At 42.7% G+C, this 17,985-nt stretch overlaps 1 protein-coding gene across 9 annotated transcripts in view; it reads right to left on the reverse strand.

Moving 5' to 3' along the window:
* Positions 1-17,985, reverse strand: part of TEAD1 (TEA domain transcription factor 1) — a 144,604-nt gene that overhangs the window by 27,411 nt on the left and 99,208 nt on the right. For 3 of the 9 annotated variants that reach the window (XM_048948775.1, XM_048948778.1, XM_048948782.1), the window contains exons 3-9: positions 15,829-15,893; positions 12,961-13,023; positions 12,810-12,872; positions 4,509-4,643; positions 4,278-4,324; positions 3,634-3,695; positions 829-953 (exon numbers count right to left, since the gene is read on the reverse strand). In XM_048948775.1, the coding sequence (XP_048804732.1) occupies positions 829-953; positions 3,634-3,695; positions 4,278-4,324; positions 4,509-4,643; positions 12,810-12,872; positions 12,961-13,023; positions 15,829-15,893 (560 nt within the window). The other 6 variants (XM_048948777.1, XM_048948780.1, XM_048948776.1 and 3 more) reach the window with 5 other exon arrangements.

Consider the following 17,985-nt stretch of genomic DNA (forward strand, 5'->3'; position numbering starts at 1 on the left):
AATTATCTCAATAAAAATTTTCAGGCTCGAGCTAAAAGAAGCTCTTTTGATTTTTTTTGTGACACAGTAGAAACCATGCTAGGCTACTCACAAATGCCTGTGGTAAATATGTAATGATTAATATCAAGGTTCATGGCTAACTGGCGTAAATAAAATACTACAGCCAATCCCATAATCTACCCCTGCAGGTGCAGTACAAAGACTTATAAACCAAAACCTTCCTCAAAAAAAACAAAACAAAAAAAAGAAGCCCAAACGAAAAAAAAAACACCTCAGACTGGATCCCAAGGCACGAAATCAAGCAAGACCCAATGACCACAGATTTAGAAATGTAATCTCAAAAAAAGAAAAAAAGAAGCAATGCAGACAAATGCTGCATGCTAGGAAGGCTTGAACTCAAAGGGACTATCACTGTCCCAAAAACACCCAGAGGATGACCCTAACATCAGTTTTGTAAAGGGCCATGCATAATTTCTATACAAGTCCTTGATTTTGTTTCTGCTAGGAAATAGATTAAATTGTAACTTACAGTTAGGCACTGAACTGCTGCCAAAAACATGATGCAATTTGGTACAGCTGCTAAAGTAGGTTAACAGCGAGGCACAGTGAACCATGCCTGCTCTCAGACAGGCCTCTCTCTTCAGCAAACAGAGAAAGAGGGCAAGAAAGGATAATGTGGTACCATCACGAAAGCAATATTACATTGAGCGGTAGTGAACACAGCAATACCAGGAGTGTATTCCTGCAGGCTTAGCCCTGGAAAGCACACTCCGCATGGGAAAGGACTGAGGAAAGCCAAAGCTGAGCAGACATGAGGGCAACACTTACTGATTCGGGATCCCTCTGCTGTTCAAGGAAAGCTGAAAACTCCACCAGCCTGAGCTTGGTCGTACCAATCGATCGGCCCTGCCACGCAGGGACTGACGGAGCTGGAGCTGACGTAGGCTCAAATCCTAAAGAAAAGGAACCATTTTCATCAAGACGTTGATCATTCCCCAGTTCATATTTTCTGAATTAAATATAACCAGCAATCACCCAGGTAACTCTTGGTCATTTATATTCATTTTAACAAATAATGAATGAAAATAAGGACAACAGAGAAAACATGTAGGAAAAGAGGTCCCAACCCAACAAGCTAAAAATGGTACAAATAAAAGGTTGGCTCCACTGTTTGCTTGAGGTTGTAACTCACTGCAGAATTTTTGCTTAAATTATACACTGGATTTTAGAGATTTACAGAGATTTCACACAGACTTCAAACAGACTTACAGCTGACTCTTGCCTGGAAACAAGCAGCAAGGCTCCGAGGAGGTATTACTGCCTCAAGGAGTTAAGAGAACTGGCCTCTATTTCTGGTTCCTAATGTGCCACATGTTACAAGTAAACCACCTCTCTTTCTGCCTATTTCTTCTGCCACTCTCAATTCCTCTCTTCTATTTAGTGTATACTCTTTCCAAGGCAGGGATCGTTTCTTACTATGTATTTGCACATTGGGTCCTTGTCTTCTTTTGGAGCTTTTAGGCATCATTATATTACAGATAATAATAAATAATTACTGTAAAGAGCTGAATCATACTCTAAAAAGAAAGTTTTAAATTGATAATAAAGAGGGAATGACATGCTCTAGAGAGAGAAGGGATGTTAGCCACCATCTCTAATTCACCTCAAGAGAATGAATAAATGCTATCTTCTGCTCCTCATTGTGGAAAATTAGATGAGAAGGAAACAAAACAGTAAAGGAAGAAGAGAAAGGCTGCAGCTGGAAGGCAGAAGCTGATCCTGGGAGACACACAAGAAAGGTTAGAAAACCAGGACAACATGGTTAAGAACCAGGGAGAGGTCACAGATAGTTTGTGTCCATATCTCTTAGTGAGTTTGGGAGCTGGATCCAACCCTCAAATTTACACAAAGAGGGTTTGAGGCTTGTGAAACAGGGAATTACAACAATGACTGGTTATGTGTGAACAGGAACTCTAATGAAGCAAATGCATGAATTCTGACTGAAAAATTAATAATCCCATTCTGAAAGAGAACAGCAGGTAAAAGAAGATTCAAAGTATCTGACAGACACAAATATGGTATAGCAGGAAGTTAGAAACAACACAAAGAGGGAGTCAGAAAACCGCAGCTGGGAGTCAGAAGTGTGGTGTAGTTTGGCAAGAGAAGTGTAAAGTTAGCTGTGGAAGGGAGGGATGCCATTCAGAGGGACCTCGACAGGCTGGAAATCTGGGCTCGGGTGAACCTAATGAGGTTCAACACGGCAAAGTGCAAGGTTTTGCATTTGGGCCAGAAGAACCCCAGGCACCTGTACAGGCTGGGAGGAGCGGTCCTTGAGAGCAGCTCGGCAGAGGACCTGGGGGTCCTGATGGACGAGAGACTGAACATGGGCCAGCAGTGTGCTCTGGCAGCTCGAAAGGCAAATGGGATCCTGGGCTCCATCAGGAGAGGGGTGGTCAGCAGGGACAGGGAGGTGATTGTCCCTCTCTGCTTGGCTCTTGTGAGGCCCCATCTGGAGTACTGTGTCCAGGTCTGGAGCCCTCAGTACAAGAAAGACATAGAGATTTTGGAAAGGGTCCAGAGGAGGGCGACTAAGATGATCAGGGGGCTGGAGCATCTCCCCTATGAGGACAGGCTGAGGGAGTTGGGCTTGTTCAGCCTGGAGAAGAGAAGGCTGCGGGGTGACCTCATTGCAGCCTATCAATACCTGAAGGGAACCTACACCCAGGAGGGGAGTAAACTCTTCAAAAGGGCTGACAATAGCAGGACTAGGGGAAATGGATCCAAGTTGAAGGAGGGAAGATTTAGGTTGGATGTTAGGGGGAAGTTCTTTACTAGGAGAGTGGTTAGGCCCTGGAACGGGCTGCCCAGGGAGGTTGTGGATGCCCCGTCCTTGGACGTGTTTAAGGCCAGGTTGGACAGGGTCCTGGGCAACCTGATCTAAATGTGTATGTTTGGTGGCCCTGCTAGGCAGGGGGGTTGGAACTACATGATCCTTGAGGTCCCTTCCAACCCGGGTGATTCTGTGATTCTGTGCGATTCTGTCACCTGCAAAGAAATAGTTATCTTTCCTGGTGTTAGGTGTGAAAAGGAGAATGGAAGAAGCCATGGAAAGGGCACCATCAGTATGAGCAGTGAAGTCAGAGTGTCAGAGCAAGCATTATGCATCTAACAAAGGGGTATCAGGTAGAGCTGAAGCTTCAGGAGGAGAAGAGTTACCAATAACAGACACATAGACTTATATCAAAAACAAGGCTAAACACAAATGATTTCTGAACAGATTTAGCTCTAATTAACAATAAACGGAGGCTTATTATTACAGCTATTAAAATACAAACATGCATCCTACTATTCATTTTTTACAATGCATTTTGCTACAGTATGAAACACTGGCTAGAGACCATGTATCACAGCAACTCCTCACATATGTATTAACACTTGCTATCTAAAATGTAACATCAAACATAAAACTCCCAAACTCACTGATTCTCCCTCTTAACAAGTACCAGGACACTGGTATTTGTTAGAGACTAGTGTTTGGTTTGGTTGCTGGGGTCATTAGAAATGGAGTAGTGGCTCTGTCCATTTCAGGACACAATCCAACCCTTTTTAGTGGAGACAAGAAACAAAAGTTACCTGAAATGGGAGCTGTGACTGATGGCTGTATAGGGTAGGCCTGCTGAACGAATGGCTTTACACTGGAATAAATAGTTACAAAAAAATCATACACCATGCCATCAACAGTAAATTCCATTACAGTCACACACGCAGTTAATGAACTTTATTCACAAATGTATTTGACTCCTACGTAGCATATGTAGCAACCATAGAGAGGCAAAAGCGAGAGAGAGAAGCATGAGAACTACATACTCCCAACGTGCTGAAGTGAGGAGCTTGTCCATGCTTCTGCCCTGCCTGCTGCAACCATCCCAGCAGATGCAGATGCTTTGCCTCCCAATAAATCCAGAGGACATTGAAGTACTGGGGCACAAAGATTCCCATGGGCCTCAAGGAAATGAGGCAGGGAGAAGATGAAAAATAAGGCTGGGAGACGTTGCTCCAGAGCCACTGCAGAGATAAGGGATTGCATTTCCCATGGCTGATGAGGGATGCGATCCCTTGCAACTTTTCAAACATGAGATCTCATCACTGCAAGTCTCTACCCTATAACCACTTTTCCTTCTTTTTGAAAAATGTGCAAATTATTGCAAGACTGATATCCTGTGGCAGCAAAGCACCCCACACTGCAGATAGAAACATACTCAAATTTTCAGACTTACTCTTGCGAGGATCCAGGCTGCCCCGTTTGAATCATGCCAGGCCAAAACTGAAAGAAGAACAAACAGACCCACATTTGTTTTCCCTGTTGAAAGATTTGGGATATTTCTGAACAAGCACGATTCCTTTTGCAAAGACACAAGTGAAAGCATTAATCCATTCACTCAGCCTTAGATTTCTACTGAACAGTGTTAGAGAATACAGGGATTTTCGGGACTCAGCTAACAACTTACCCCAGGTGCCCCAGGAAATGTAGGACGGGGAATTCCTGGCAGGCCCAGCTTGTTGTGAATAGCAGTAGCTGAGACTATCTGAGCTGATGACATTGCTGCCATGTGCTGGAGTGCTTTGTCCTTTGCTGTCTGATCCTTTAATATGACAATTACATGGAGTCTTAAAACATTTGGCACAACAAATGATGTTAAATAACTGCAGCTACAAGCACATAAATCAAAACTTAAAAAGCCACACAGAAAATGCAAAAATAGCAAACCATGCAGGAAAAAAAAAACCAGGACAAAGGCTAACACTCAGACTACCTGAAGGCAAAACCTCCTCTCAGACATGCATGGTAGACCTGGATTCTCACAGTCTGCTCTGCCAACATGCAAGAAGCTTGGGGAGAGCAAACTGCTGCCCACCTATTTATCTGGGTAGATTCTGCTGGTTTTAAGTCAGGACAGAGTAAGTCAGTCTGCTGCTAAGGCTCTCTTACCAGAGAGGGACCGCTGAGATCTGAGCTCTATCATTTAGAACTAAGAGAAATCTGCCTTTAGCATTACACTGCAAAATGAGAACGCAGAACTGCGACCGACTGTAAATGATGACAGATTTTGTTTGTCTTTACATGTTTAGAGCCAGCTCAGAGTCTGTCTTACAACAAGTATTTTAAAAACTGGATCACCAAAATCCAATTAATACCAAAATACAATTTAAACTCCCAGTTGTAGTGCATCACTGGCTGACAGTGATCCCACAGAAAACAGACAGCCATAACATTTCTGCTGTTTTCAAGCATATAGGAACAAGTTTAGGAAAAGAGTTACTGATTACTTGTGTTAAATTTGGAGTCCTAGACGCTGCCCATCAGGCATGATCACAGAACAGAAAAGGAACATCTCTTAATGCAGCGGGGTATTTTAGGTCAGGTAATAAAGGTAACCAACAGACTGCTGCTATCTGGAATGGTGGGGTTCCCTGTCTGGAGATCCCTGTACTGTATTAATATGTGCTAACATTTAGGTATGTGACGTAGGATGAAAGAACACAAGCAATATTAGGCAAGGATGTTGTTGGCCTTCAGGTTTTACTTCACAAGCAAAGTAGCACGCATGCTGGCAAGAGACGCATGCTTTTATATACAGTATACAACTTTGCACATATGCTCCCTCTATAGCTTATATGGAGCAGTATGATAGGTGAGCAGTCCTTCCTTTGAATAGCTCCTTCAGAAACAGCACAGGCTGAGAGTACAGGAAAAGCTAGCCAAAAATTCTGCCAAGCACAGCTAAGGTACATAATACTTGGTTTAGTTAGAATACTTACCATGCTTGTTACCTGGATACAACAACAAACAGTTTATTAAAATGCTTGTGTAGAATAGCAGATTTTCAGCAAAATATGAACAAAATAGTAAGGGACAAAGGAAGAGCATTTTGCTCAACGTTAAATACCAGGTTTAAACAAACATGTTACTTTCACCAAGGGACTGATTCATTAAAAGGAAATAAAAATAACAAACTAAAAATCCAGCAACGCTCTGGGGGTAATTTACAGCAGGTCCCCACGTGCAACAGAGATGCAGGGGATCACTGTACTCATCTCCCTGAGCTGGGAGAGAAGAGCCCCTGGCAGCAAAGGGGCAGGGGAGAGGCTGTAGCCAGTCCCTCACACCTGTGGCAGGACAGCACACTGCCATCTGACCTGTCTAACCCTCAGGACCCCCACACCATAGCTCATGTGATATCTGCAGGGCAGCTTCTGTTCTCTTGTTGTATGCTACCTCAACTTGGCCACCTCACCAACTTGCCGCTTTCCCTTCTAACCACAACCATCTCACCTGAGCCCAACCCTGACCGCCCCTGACAATGCAGGAAGGTGTGAGGGGTGCAGTGGCATGCGACCTCTTACTACAGGTTCTTCCATGCCTTCCTTGTAGCAATTGCTGCATTTGGTAGTGGCCACTTTTCAGTCCTTTTATTACATGTTAGAAAGATGGAGAAAAAGCAAAATGGAGAGGTGCCAGCTCAGCACATATCCCTTGCAGGAGGACTCTTCTTGAGCAGTTTCATCCCCATGGTGACACATCTGCCAGCCCTGCTGAGCATCAAGACACTCAGCCAATATCTATCAATGGGAATTTTCACCTTTTACAGGTTTAGGAACCCATGGTAGTCAGTAGACCATTTTAACTAAAAGCAAACGTATCTTACATCGAAATATGGCAGAAATCAAATTCAGAATCAAAAGCAAATGCTAAGAGATTCTGAATTCTACTAGCACACAGCACTTCCAGCTCCAGGTGGTGGGCTGCACATGTATTACTAGGCGGATTACACAGGCTTCAAAAAGAAACAGAAAAACCACATTTTGAAGCTGCTTATTTGAACTGAAATATCAGCTTGCCTACGACTTTAAAAAACAAATAGACTGGGCTTTTTTTGTACTGCAGCAGAGAGTGCCTGCAACCAGCAGGGAATGACTCTTTCCACCTATCACTGCAATGTGCTGCTTCTGGGATGAAACTTGATAACTGATTAATAACACACAATGGTATTACATCACAGTTTAGGCGGCAAGAGAAGTAATATGTCCAATTAAAACTGCAAGAGTAATTTAAACAGACAGATTACAGTAATTACCCAGGTTGGAATTTGGCCAGGACAAATGGGTTAACACCCCTACTCTAAACAGGAACGTTGTGGGATTTTTAATGACCGCAAAGAGTTAAGACTTGGATTTCCTATCTTGTCCAATAAGGGCTTGGTTTTACTCATGTGTGCCATTGTGTAAAGCTGGAATAAATCCTTCTGGTCAAGGACGTTTGCACTGATGTACATAAAATGAAAGTATGGCCCAGCATCCTGCAGAGTACTGTGGTGAGGTTCGTCAGGAGCTGCAGGGGGACAGCATCTGCCACCGAATCACTAAATCCCATCAGAGCTTAAGGTATTCCTTGGATAGGTCCCATCTGGCCCTGCCCTGACTTGACCCTACTTAATTTATGAGCTCCGATGGGACTGTAGAAGCCCAGGAATTACGCTGTAGTAAGTAACAGGCAGCACCCTTTCACTACTGTCTTCCCTTCTTCTTAAAAGTAGGTAATTGGAGACGTTACTGAGGTGGATTTAGAGCGCAATCAATGAAAATCTGGAATAGTTTCACCAAATCCCTCAAACATCATCACCATAATGGAGAACAGGATCTGCTTCTTGTTTGAGCCGACTGCTCTGCGCTGCAGCTGCAAACACCTTGTGTTAGGAAGGGGTAAGCTCTAAGAACCTAACGAAAGGAGACTATGCAACTTTTAATGAATCAGGCCCTTGAGTTTTACTTTTCACCCATTAGTTTTTTGGAATGCAAAAGACATAGTTAAATTAGATAAGATACTGCCCCAATATCATCCAATTATAATTCTTAATATCCATAAAAGCCCCACGTGAAACAACTGTTCTACATGACAAGCACAAAGGGATTTGTGCTCGACTTTCTTTTAATCCAACATAAACAGCAGAACAATTCAATCAATCAGTTCTACAGCAAGAGAAAAAAAACCAAAAACCTGTTATCCTAGAATGATAAATGGGGCTTTGCATACCACATTGTCTATGACTTTAGGGGGAAAAAAAAAAACCAAACAAACAAAACTAGGACAGCATGAGGAAAATTATGCACAACAGAACACAGTATTAATTCAAGAAAGCCTAAAACCTGCACGAATATTTAAAATACAAAACTTTTGTAAGGAAAAAAATATGACATAAGAAACAACAATATGCTACAAAATGGATAGTACAGTAACACTAGCATAAAATACTATCCTAATAAGCAATTTTGCAGATGTTAATTCTGCTCAGATCTTGTATTGATTCAAATAACCTTTGCAATAATTAGCTGTAGCTCAAAAAGGATAAACAAATCACGAAAATATACAATTGTTCTGGACAAAAGATAGAGAGCACTTCAGTGTTTCTAGCCCTGATCTCCAATTTGCTTATTATTAGAGAAGACAGGAGTAAATACAAAAGCTGGCTATTTCAGCCAGGCAATAGCTAATGCCAAGAAGAGAATGCGCATTCAAAGCTGTCCCAACTTGCTGCCTAATGAGTAGCAATTAATCCATCTTATTGTATTTCAAAATGCTGAAGACTCCATTCACATCAAAGGGAATTTTTCAAGGCTTTTATCATTGTTCATTTAAAAAGTATAGAGCTATCTTTAGCATTTTATAATTGACAACAATATTTTCTTTTTATCCCTCAATGTGGAATGTAGAATAATGGATTTTACAACACGTAATATATGTGTGAATTGTAGGCATTTTAATGTTTCTTTTTGTCTCTGTCTAATTAATCTTGCTCTATGAAAAACATATCTGAAATGAAAGTCTAAGATAGATGTATGTCCTGCTGTGAAGACCTTTACTCTTTGTTTGGGCCCAACTTCCAATCTACCTTTTCTCCTGATTGATTCAGGCTCCCTGCCAGCGCAAAGGTGGGAAATGCTGCAACCTGACACTACAGACTGCTGTATTTTAGAAGGAAAAACATTATAAATTAAAAATTCTGCTGCACAAGAGGAAATGTCATGAAGAGGAGCCACCTTTCAGATCTGTCTCCAAGGACCACTTTATCTCAACCTCTCTTTCCTCTTTCATGAGACGAAATTTCGCTAACCTCAGGAAGATTTTAATAACCTCAGAAAATTAAGATAAAATCCCTAAAACAGGATTGTTCTCCTGTTGGAAAAGAAATTCAAATGTGTAACATCACTAGAAGAGCCAGCAGGGCATTCTCATTTGGTGGTCCTGAAATACAGCAATAGCACTAACAGGTAGAACTCCTTGCAGGCTAAGGATTCATCCATCTGCAGCAGCTGCAGGCATGTGTCCCCAGGGAAAAGGAACTTCATTGGACCAAGGTAACATCACAGCAAGAAGCTAAGATTTCTTGTCTTCGCCAAGCTTCAGTAATACTCTACCCAATGCCATGGACAGATACATTCAAAGTCACGTGGACAGCTCTGAAATCTTTCCATCCATATGGATTTCGCAGAAGACAGCCACAAGAAGATCTGACACGTTCAGCCACAAGGATGGTTCAAACCAATGCTAGACATAAATATCTCCTGGTCTAAAATAAACCCAGAAGGTACTTGGACAAGAAGACTTGCTGGTTACACCGTTTGTCAGTGTAAAAGATCAGGAACTGAGGTCAATGGGACAGACTGGCCAGATCCCAAAAGATCAATTAGAAATGATATTACAAAAAAAACCTGCTAGTAAAGGACATCAGCTGGGGAGTGAGGGCCTCCGTGCTATGCTCCTGCAACCCTCAACTCCCTGCTCATGATTATTTCACTTAATGCAGCACTGGCACACACAGGGAAGCACCATCTTCTTTGCAGTAACCTTCCCTGTGCACAAGTGGGATGTGCACGGAGCTGGGAGGCCTGGTGGCAAGAGGAAGAAACATGGGAGACATAAAGGGCCTCAAGTCAGAGCTGACTGAAATTATAGCTACAGACTGGCATGAAGAATCTCCAAATTTCATCCATGGAGTACTTTCCCCTCATGTTGTATGTGGCAAATCTGATATCAGGTACATCTCTTATTTTCAGTAGTAGTTGCTCTCCTGCACATACCACCAACTGAGCATTTTAGAGTTTTACAGGGCTTTACAACCAGGAAGAGATAGCTCACTGTTAAAATAGCTGAGAGTGACCTGAGGCAGAAGTGGTTTATTCCTTTGCCTATGTTCTTTCTGGCTCTTATCACGAGGAAATGCTGGCAACACTGCTTTAGGATAAATGAGAGTCCATCACCTTTCTGGGGTTCCTGATGGGGCAGTTTGAACTGCCACCAAAACAGTCCACACTGAAAACCACTTGAGAAGTACATCACTGATGTGAAATGAATGCAAGGTGAATACATTTTTTTGCATCTGCAAATGCTCTCTGTTACAAAGAGCATTGGAGAAGATGGATAGTTCAATAAAGGAATAGTAAGAGAAATGCAGGCAGTGCTGCAGAGGAGGCTGCAATTTCTCTGGTAAGGTACTGTGCAGATGTTGTGCAGTGGCACCTTATTCACTAACCAAGAGCAGAAAGAAAAAGGGAAGGGAGACGGAGAGAACCTGGCTCCTCTGTTGCTTCTGGGCACCCCTCAGGCGAGGGGTCCTGGAAGAGTCACCTGGGCTGTGCTTGGGCTCCTGCGGGAGCTAAATTTTGTGGGCAGGATGGCTACCTAGAGGTAGCAGGGCAGGAAGAACAGATGCTGACCAGCAGAGCCTGCTGGGGAAGGACTGGGGCAGATTCTGTCATTAGTGATATCTGGAGAGTATTCTAAGTGCAGGGGTTGGCAACCTTATGTCACTGGCACGCTCCCCATCCTCACGGAGCAGCTGTAGGAAGTCTTGAAGCAAATGTTTTCCACAGAGCAGCAGTGACATGGGCATGAGAGGCTCCTCACATATGGATGAATTTCTTGAAACATAATGGCAGCTCCCCTGCTCTCTGCTCAGCCCTGGAAGAGCTGCAACCCGCTGACGGGTGGGAATGAGCAGGGGGAACTGAAGGCCTCGTGAAGTACCTTGTTGCCCTGACAGATCTTTCCTTCTTCAGGCGACTCCTCAAGATGAAAAATCCCCTGGGGGCCCTATTTACTGCAAATGCCACTTAGGGCAGAGGTCTCAAATAGTACTAGATGGCATTTAGCTGCTTGTTCCTTCGGAAAGCTCTGACAAAAATCTGATAGCAGGTGCAGCAACTAAGAATATGTTTTGCAATAGAATTGTCTTCATTTTTATGTTATTTTTAGCATTGAGAAAAGGAAATATTTTAGAAGAGCAAATCCAATATTTTTGTTAGGCTCCTAAATCTGCATTTTAGTAGCTAGGTGGGTTTCCTGCTGTTTGTAGCCTAGGTGCTCACCAGCCCTGCAAAACACCCTGAGAGCTGCTGGTGCTGAGCACCTCTTACAGTAAGGCCACCTCCTTACATAAGTAATTTTAGGCATCAAGGATTGACAATTTAAGCTTAAAATGCTACATATCTCTGTATTATTGCACCCTCGGTTAAAAAGCAGTATGTTTAGGTTGTCTTAGTTGTTCTTTACAAACCCCAACTGCTCAGCCAGTGCAGCTAAAAAGCCAGCCACCAACAGCCATACAAGCTTGCCAGCATGCTGCCCACTGCGGATGAAAAACCCAGTGCTTCTGTCAAGAAGGCCTGTTACACAGCCAGGCTGTTATTTATACGCTGCAGCTCCAGGACTGTGGTAAGCATCTGCAGCGCTCACCACTTAGCCTCGTGAAATTACTTGCTGAAACATTTCGTTTTTCAGCTAGAACAAAAACGCGATTTGTTCTCATTCGGAAAATAAAAATCAACAAAAAGGAAAAAGGATGGAAGGAAAAGATTTACAAGTTCTTTTGCTTTTCATTAAAAAGAAAAAGCGTGGAAAAAATTGCAAAACCCCCTCTTCCACTTTTAAGTAACGTGAAAGCAAAATGCATCCCAGGATCTCTGCTGGAAATCTTAAAAAAACAAGCCATCCAAGAAACCCTCATCAAACATTTCCAAGAGTTTCTTTTTAGCCTTAGAATATACTGGAGGGAAACGAGAGAAAATGGGGACACGTACAGTTCATCACGTCAGATTAAGCAAACATACTTAAGTTTTCCTTGGACAGGGCTCGCACTGTGGCTCTCCAAAGATTAAATGCCAACGTTTTACTTCAAAAAAATAAAATTTCATAGAATTTTGCAAATAATATTTAGCTTCAGGTGATACTAGATTGCACTCTAGTAGTGTCTTTTAGCTAGAGCAATCTGGATAAGCTGTGCTCTCTGGCACAATCTATTTTAAGTATTCTTGATAGCATTTCAAAAGCAGAGACAAAAAACATTTGGGAACAGAAAACAATCACCCTATCTAAAAAAGAAAAAAAGAAAAAAAAAAGAAAAAAAAAAGTATATCTACACAACTGTATAAAAACCTTGTGTATGTAAATACACTCGTAGCACTCAGCTGTTCAAAAATAAAACAAAAAATGAATGGATGGGTTAAAAATCAGGTTTAGGTGCTGAGCGGTTACAAAGAGTAGTTCACTTTGCATTTGGACAGTGTTAAGACAATGTTTTTAATGTGGATGCTAGTGCAGAAACCAGAGATTAAACACAAAGAGACGCAGACAGCTACCACATGCAGGAAAAGGAGGTTACAGGCATGGCAGCACCAGGAGCTCGCCCATCACCACGGGGAGGAGGAAGGGACAGGCATAGCAACCACAAGCCCAAAAGCAGAAAAGCGCATACCTTCAGCTTGGAATGAAAATCACGAGATTTCCTTCTGGCAAGAACCTGAATGTGACTAGACACCTGCAGGGTAGGGGAAGGGAGGAAACAAAGGAAAAGCCTGTAACCATGGAGATGAAAAGCCCCCTACAACTGGGCAAGCCAAACGTACCTTAATGGCGGCTTGAATTTCTCGAACTTTCTTTCTTGCTAAGACCTGTATGTGACTAGACACCTACATTGTTCAGGTTTATAGGAACAAAAAAGAAAAAAGAAAAAAAAACAAACAAACAAACAAAAGAAAAACAAAAAGCAAATCAAATTTAAAATATCTATTTTTCTCTTTTTTTAAAAAAAAAGAAAAAAAAAATTCCAAGGGAATTGAATTATTTGCATCTTCAGTAAGCTCTGTTGTTAAAGATACCACATTCCCAGACAGATACCCAGCTCTTACAATAACTTAACAATACTGGTCATCACTGCAGTGACTTGATTAAGGAAAAAAGACGTGCAGCCTACTGGGTTGTGCACTCAGCTACAAGACAGAGGACACAGCCTGCAGCTGGCTGCAGCCTGCATGCTTTGGGACAGACCCCATCCACAGGTGGGTCCCACATTCTGCAGCACGCAGCCCACAGGACTTCCACCTCTCAACCAGGGCTGCAGATGCCCACCCTGACCCCTGGGCACAAGGCTGAAGACATAACGATGTCGAGAAGTTGCGTCCATTCGTTTGTATTGTGTTCTGCAGCTCCAGCAAGGAGCTTCAGGCTGTGTTTTGGCCCCACTGCTGTGTTTTGGCCCCACTGCAATGTTCTAAGTTCTGGAACAAATGGTAAAATATTGGCACAATGCAGTCCCAGAAACCACTCTGCCTGTCTCTGCAATCTCAGCATCAAATCTGCCCACAAAATGTTCATGTAACTAGAGACAAGTAACTGGGAATCAGCTCGAGTAATGTCTAGGTTTGGTCTGTTATTACATTTTGCATTTTGGTCAGAAATGTGTGTAATCCCTGCCCTGCACCAGACCATTTCATAGCCCAGTTGTTGCCTGTGCAGTGAAGGGTCGGGATCCTGACTCACATTCCTATTTATTCTGCCACATGTTGATATCCATGCCGACCAGCATTGCTTGGTACTGCTCAGCACCCCCCAGACCTCTATGTGAAGGTTTAAAAACTGCAGTGATGGGAAAAACTGCTAAAGAAAAATCTTTAGTCTGATTTGACCAAGGGCATACCATACCAGGTGTTGTACGGTTTTCCTGAGTTAGTTAAAATTCCTGACTGGGAAAGAACACAAGCAAAAGAAAAGGAGAAACAAAGTTTCATTTCCTCCCTCTGTAAGATTATTCCATGACAATAGCAACAACAACAACAACAACAAAACAACAAGAAAAAGCAAGCCTGATTTTTTAGTGGAGAAGCAAATAACAATGCATAAGTGAGCGCAGCCCCTGAAGGCCACCTTCAGAGAGATCTTCAGGAAGCAGCTCGGGAACCAGACTGCAGTAATTTAGCGTTATACTTTTGCTTACTAAGCAATTTTGTGGTCAAACACGTAGACCAAGTTTTGACACGTGTTCACTTGTTTTGCTTTCAGCAGGACATTAGTGGTGTTAAAGGTTATACAGGAAGCACAACTGTAACATTCAATTGTTCAGTTGAAACTCGGAACTAATGACAAAGCCTTCTAGACACCAAAACTGATTAATGAAACATTACAGAGGGACACACAAGAACAGAGGCCATGTGCAAGCCATCACAGCCCTCTTGGTTTTACCTCAGCTCTGCCAGCACACGCTGGACATGGATCCAGCCCAGTCTGCATTTCAAATCCCGATGCCATTTTAAGATCCCCAGTGTAGCTCCCAACTGGGGGAGTCTACATGAGCATAACACAGGGCAGAGCTTGGGCCTTTGCCTTTTGTTCGCAGATTTCTTTGCCAATCTTTTGTTTGTTCCTTTTCTCCATGCACTGCAGTTTCTCTCCTTTCTCATAGCTTTTTTCATCTCTCATACATATGCTTTCTTCCCACTTGACAAAGACCACCACCCAGGGCAAAATATCACCCACTTCAAAATGCTTTAAGCACGAAGTTTGGCAGCAGGCCATCTTTATGTGTTCTGACTCAGTGTCACCTTTCTCTGCTTTACAAAACACGCATAGCATGCAAGTGTATGAGATGCTGCCTTCTCCTTTGCCACGCACGTGGAGGGGAATCTCAAACTTAACATTAGGGAAAACAAATGGACTCTGCAATTGGCAAAGCATTTTGAAACAGTGCAAGGGCTCAAGAACCACCACACAAACCATACAGATCGTGCGCCTTCTGTAAGGCTGCTGAACCCCATGGATATTATAAATCAAAGGATTTAGTCATATGTTATTAACTTAATGGTTATGCAATAATTGTCTAAAAAAGACTCAAGACTGGCTCAAGGTATATTCTGAGTCGTTGATGAATAAAATCTTGCCATGGTCACAGACTAGGAGCCTGAAGGCTCTGTGAGGAATTTTTATTATTATTATTTCATCCTGTAGCAAGCACTGCCCACGAGCTGAAAGCATGATTAGCATCAGTCTCACTAGATAATTTTTATTCATTCACCTCTCATATCCAATAATCACAACCTTTATTATATTGGTGAATTGGCTGGACATTCAGAAATTATTATTGGTTATTCACCGTCTCAAAATAATCATTTCATCCTGTAATTATCCTTATGTAGAAAACAGGAACAATGCTATATGCTTCTGCTTTGACTTTTGAGTTTTTTTTTCCCCAAATACAGGGGATAATAATCTCATATACACATAGACCAACAGAAAATGCACCTCCAGCTTTCACTGAGATGATGCACATTAAAAAAATCTGGAATTTAAAATATTTTTCCTAAAAAGTGTGAATTAGGTTGTGAAGTCAGTGAAGTCGATACACCATCTTGTCAGAGCTGAAGCACAGACAGCCACCGCAGCCAAAAACACCATGTTTTGTTATTCACCGAAACGCATACTTCCCCACTGGGTTATTTTACCTGCTTCCTGGTCCGTGTCTTCCCTGTTCTAAGTTTGATGTATCTGGCTATCAATTCATTCCTACCTGAAACAAAGAAAAATGAATGGTAAGGGACAAGCAGCAACACATCCCTAAACACAATCAAAATATGACACTGAAACATATGAGCTGCATGTATATGAGACCGACCTTTTCTTGTACCTACTCTGCTTTCACTTTGCAAACTATTCATCAATATTTCGTATTGTTCAATAGTATTTCTCTTCCATCTCCTGTATATGTCCTACCATCAGCGCACAGAGGCTATCTTGGTTTTCCAATGAAGACCTGGAACTGTAGGCAGGTAGAGTGGCAGCACTATGGCTGCTGACCAGGATGGTCTTGGGATAGGGACATCTGTCCCAAGGGCTGACCAAGGTCTAGCCTCTCCCTGTTTATCTTCCAACTACACCGGGTGGTGTTCGCCACCCAGGCCTACCTGGGTCTTGTGAAGACCACTTACCACTCAACCCAAAGCACTGATCAGCCTGATAGTACGGTTTTGTGTTGGCATTTTCTCCAGCTTCTTCAAGGAGGAGAGCAAAATCTTCTGTTGTGGAGCATTCTGCCTCATCCACTGACTGAAATCACTGTCTCACCATGTTGTAAATTACATCCTTAATGCCATGCACAAGAGTGGTAACCCTGCGGCGCAGAAGTTCCTGCTGCAGCGTGGCTGATCAACACGGTGGTTTGTTATTTAGAGCTCTGTTTCCCTTGGAAATACAGAGTATTTCCAAGTGTCTAAAATGGCTATTTGACTCTTCTTCAGTCACACACTGCGCTACTTAATACGAACTAATATTTTCTTTCCAAATAATTTCCTTCCTAAATATTGCTGACATGGATGATAACAAAGTTCTATGTGGTGTCCTGTTTATTTTCACTGCATATTATGTTACTTCTTCATGAGTTGTAACAACTTAAATACACTTGTTTAACAAGTCCTAAGTTATGGAGCTATTTGCATTCAGCACAGGGGAAAAGCCCAAGTGTAGAAAATGAGAAAACTGATTTAGCAGTGAGCTGAAAATGGGAAGGCTAAGAAAATAACCTGTCGCCCACCAAATTGTTTTAAAGTGGATGAGTACACAGCTGGGGAGTGTAGAAAGAAGAGAAACGGAGCTGCTCTACCTTTCATTAGCATTAAATGGAAAAGCTTTTTGGAGCTTTTTTTGAAGATGGAGAAGTTTACAGTCTGGGAAAAAAAAAACAAAAAAAAAACGAGGGAGAGATCAAGATCCTGAGGCCATGGCAACAAGGAAAAGAAAATGGCCTACGATGATGGCAGGTAATACTAAACAGGCTTTGGGCAAGAGTCTTCCAATACTTTTCGCTTCTGCTCTGTCCCTTTAACAAGCACTGCTTGAGCAGACAAAAATGAACAGAAAAGCAGGAGGACACACTCGACTGCCTGCAGCTGGGAAGCCCAAAGGGGCAGCAGCCTGTAAGCCCAGCAGCAGCCCTTCTGAGACGCAGACGAACTGTGGTCACAGCACGGCTCACTCCAGACAACTATGTCCATTCCCGCAGCCCTGTGCAGCCCTCAGCTGCAGCTGAGGCAGGAAGAGTTAAACCTTCTCATGGCTTCACAGTATTCTCCCCAGTCAAGAGAGCTAAAAAACTGTTTTTAAAAGAAAGCTCAGATTCCCAGGCAGCCACTTGACACAAAAAGCAGCTATATAAAAAAAACACTGAGCACTGAAAGTCTAGACTGCATTACTCAAATTATCAGTAAGTGCCGTCCCCACTTAGGCCCCAGGTCCATCCATGAAGCTCTTTGGCTGGAATCAGGAGGGGGCTGGCCAGCCCCGCTCCAGCCCAGCAGGGAGATGACTGACAAGATTGTGGCTTTCCCTTAAGGTGAGATCCAGCTGGAGTCCAGCTCAAGAAGAGTCAATACAAGGTGGAACAGCGTGACAAAGAAAGGGAGCTCTACAAGGAACTGTGCAAAATGATCAAGGCAACAGCCTTATTTTTCCTTTACAGCTACATTTTCAACATGGAAATATGCACCTTGCTCAGCCAGAGCAGGGGATATTCAAAAGCTTCATGAAGCTCAGTACATATCTTTTGCCTAACCAGAATGATCTGAAAAGATGTGGAATCTGTTTTGGACTCCCAAAATACCATAAAC

This window comes from Lagopus muta, chromosome 6 (genome assembly GCF_023343835.1).
Source record: "Lagopus muta isolate bLagMut1 chromosome 6, bLagMut1 primary, whole genome shotgun sequence".
In the NCBI taxonomy this organism is placed as follows: Eukaryota; Metazoa; Chordata; class Aves; order Galliformes; family Phasianidae; genus Lagopus; species Lagopus muta.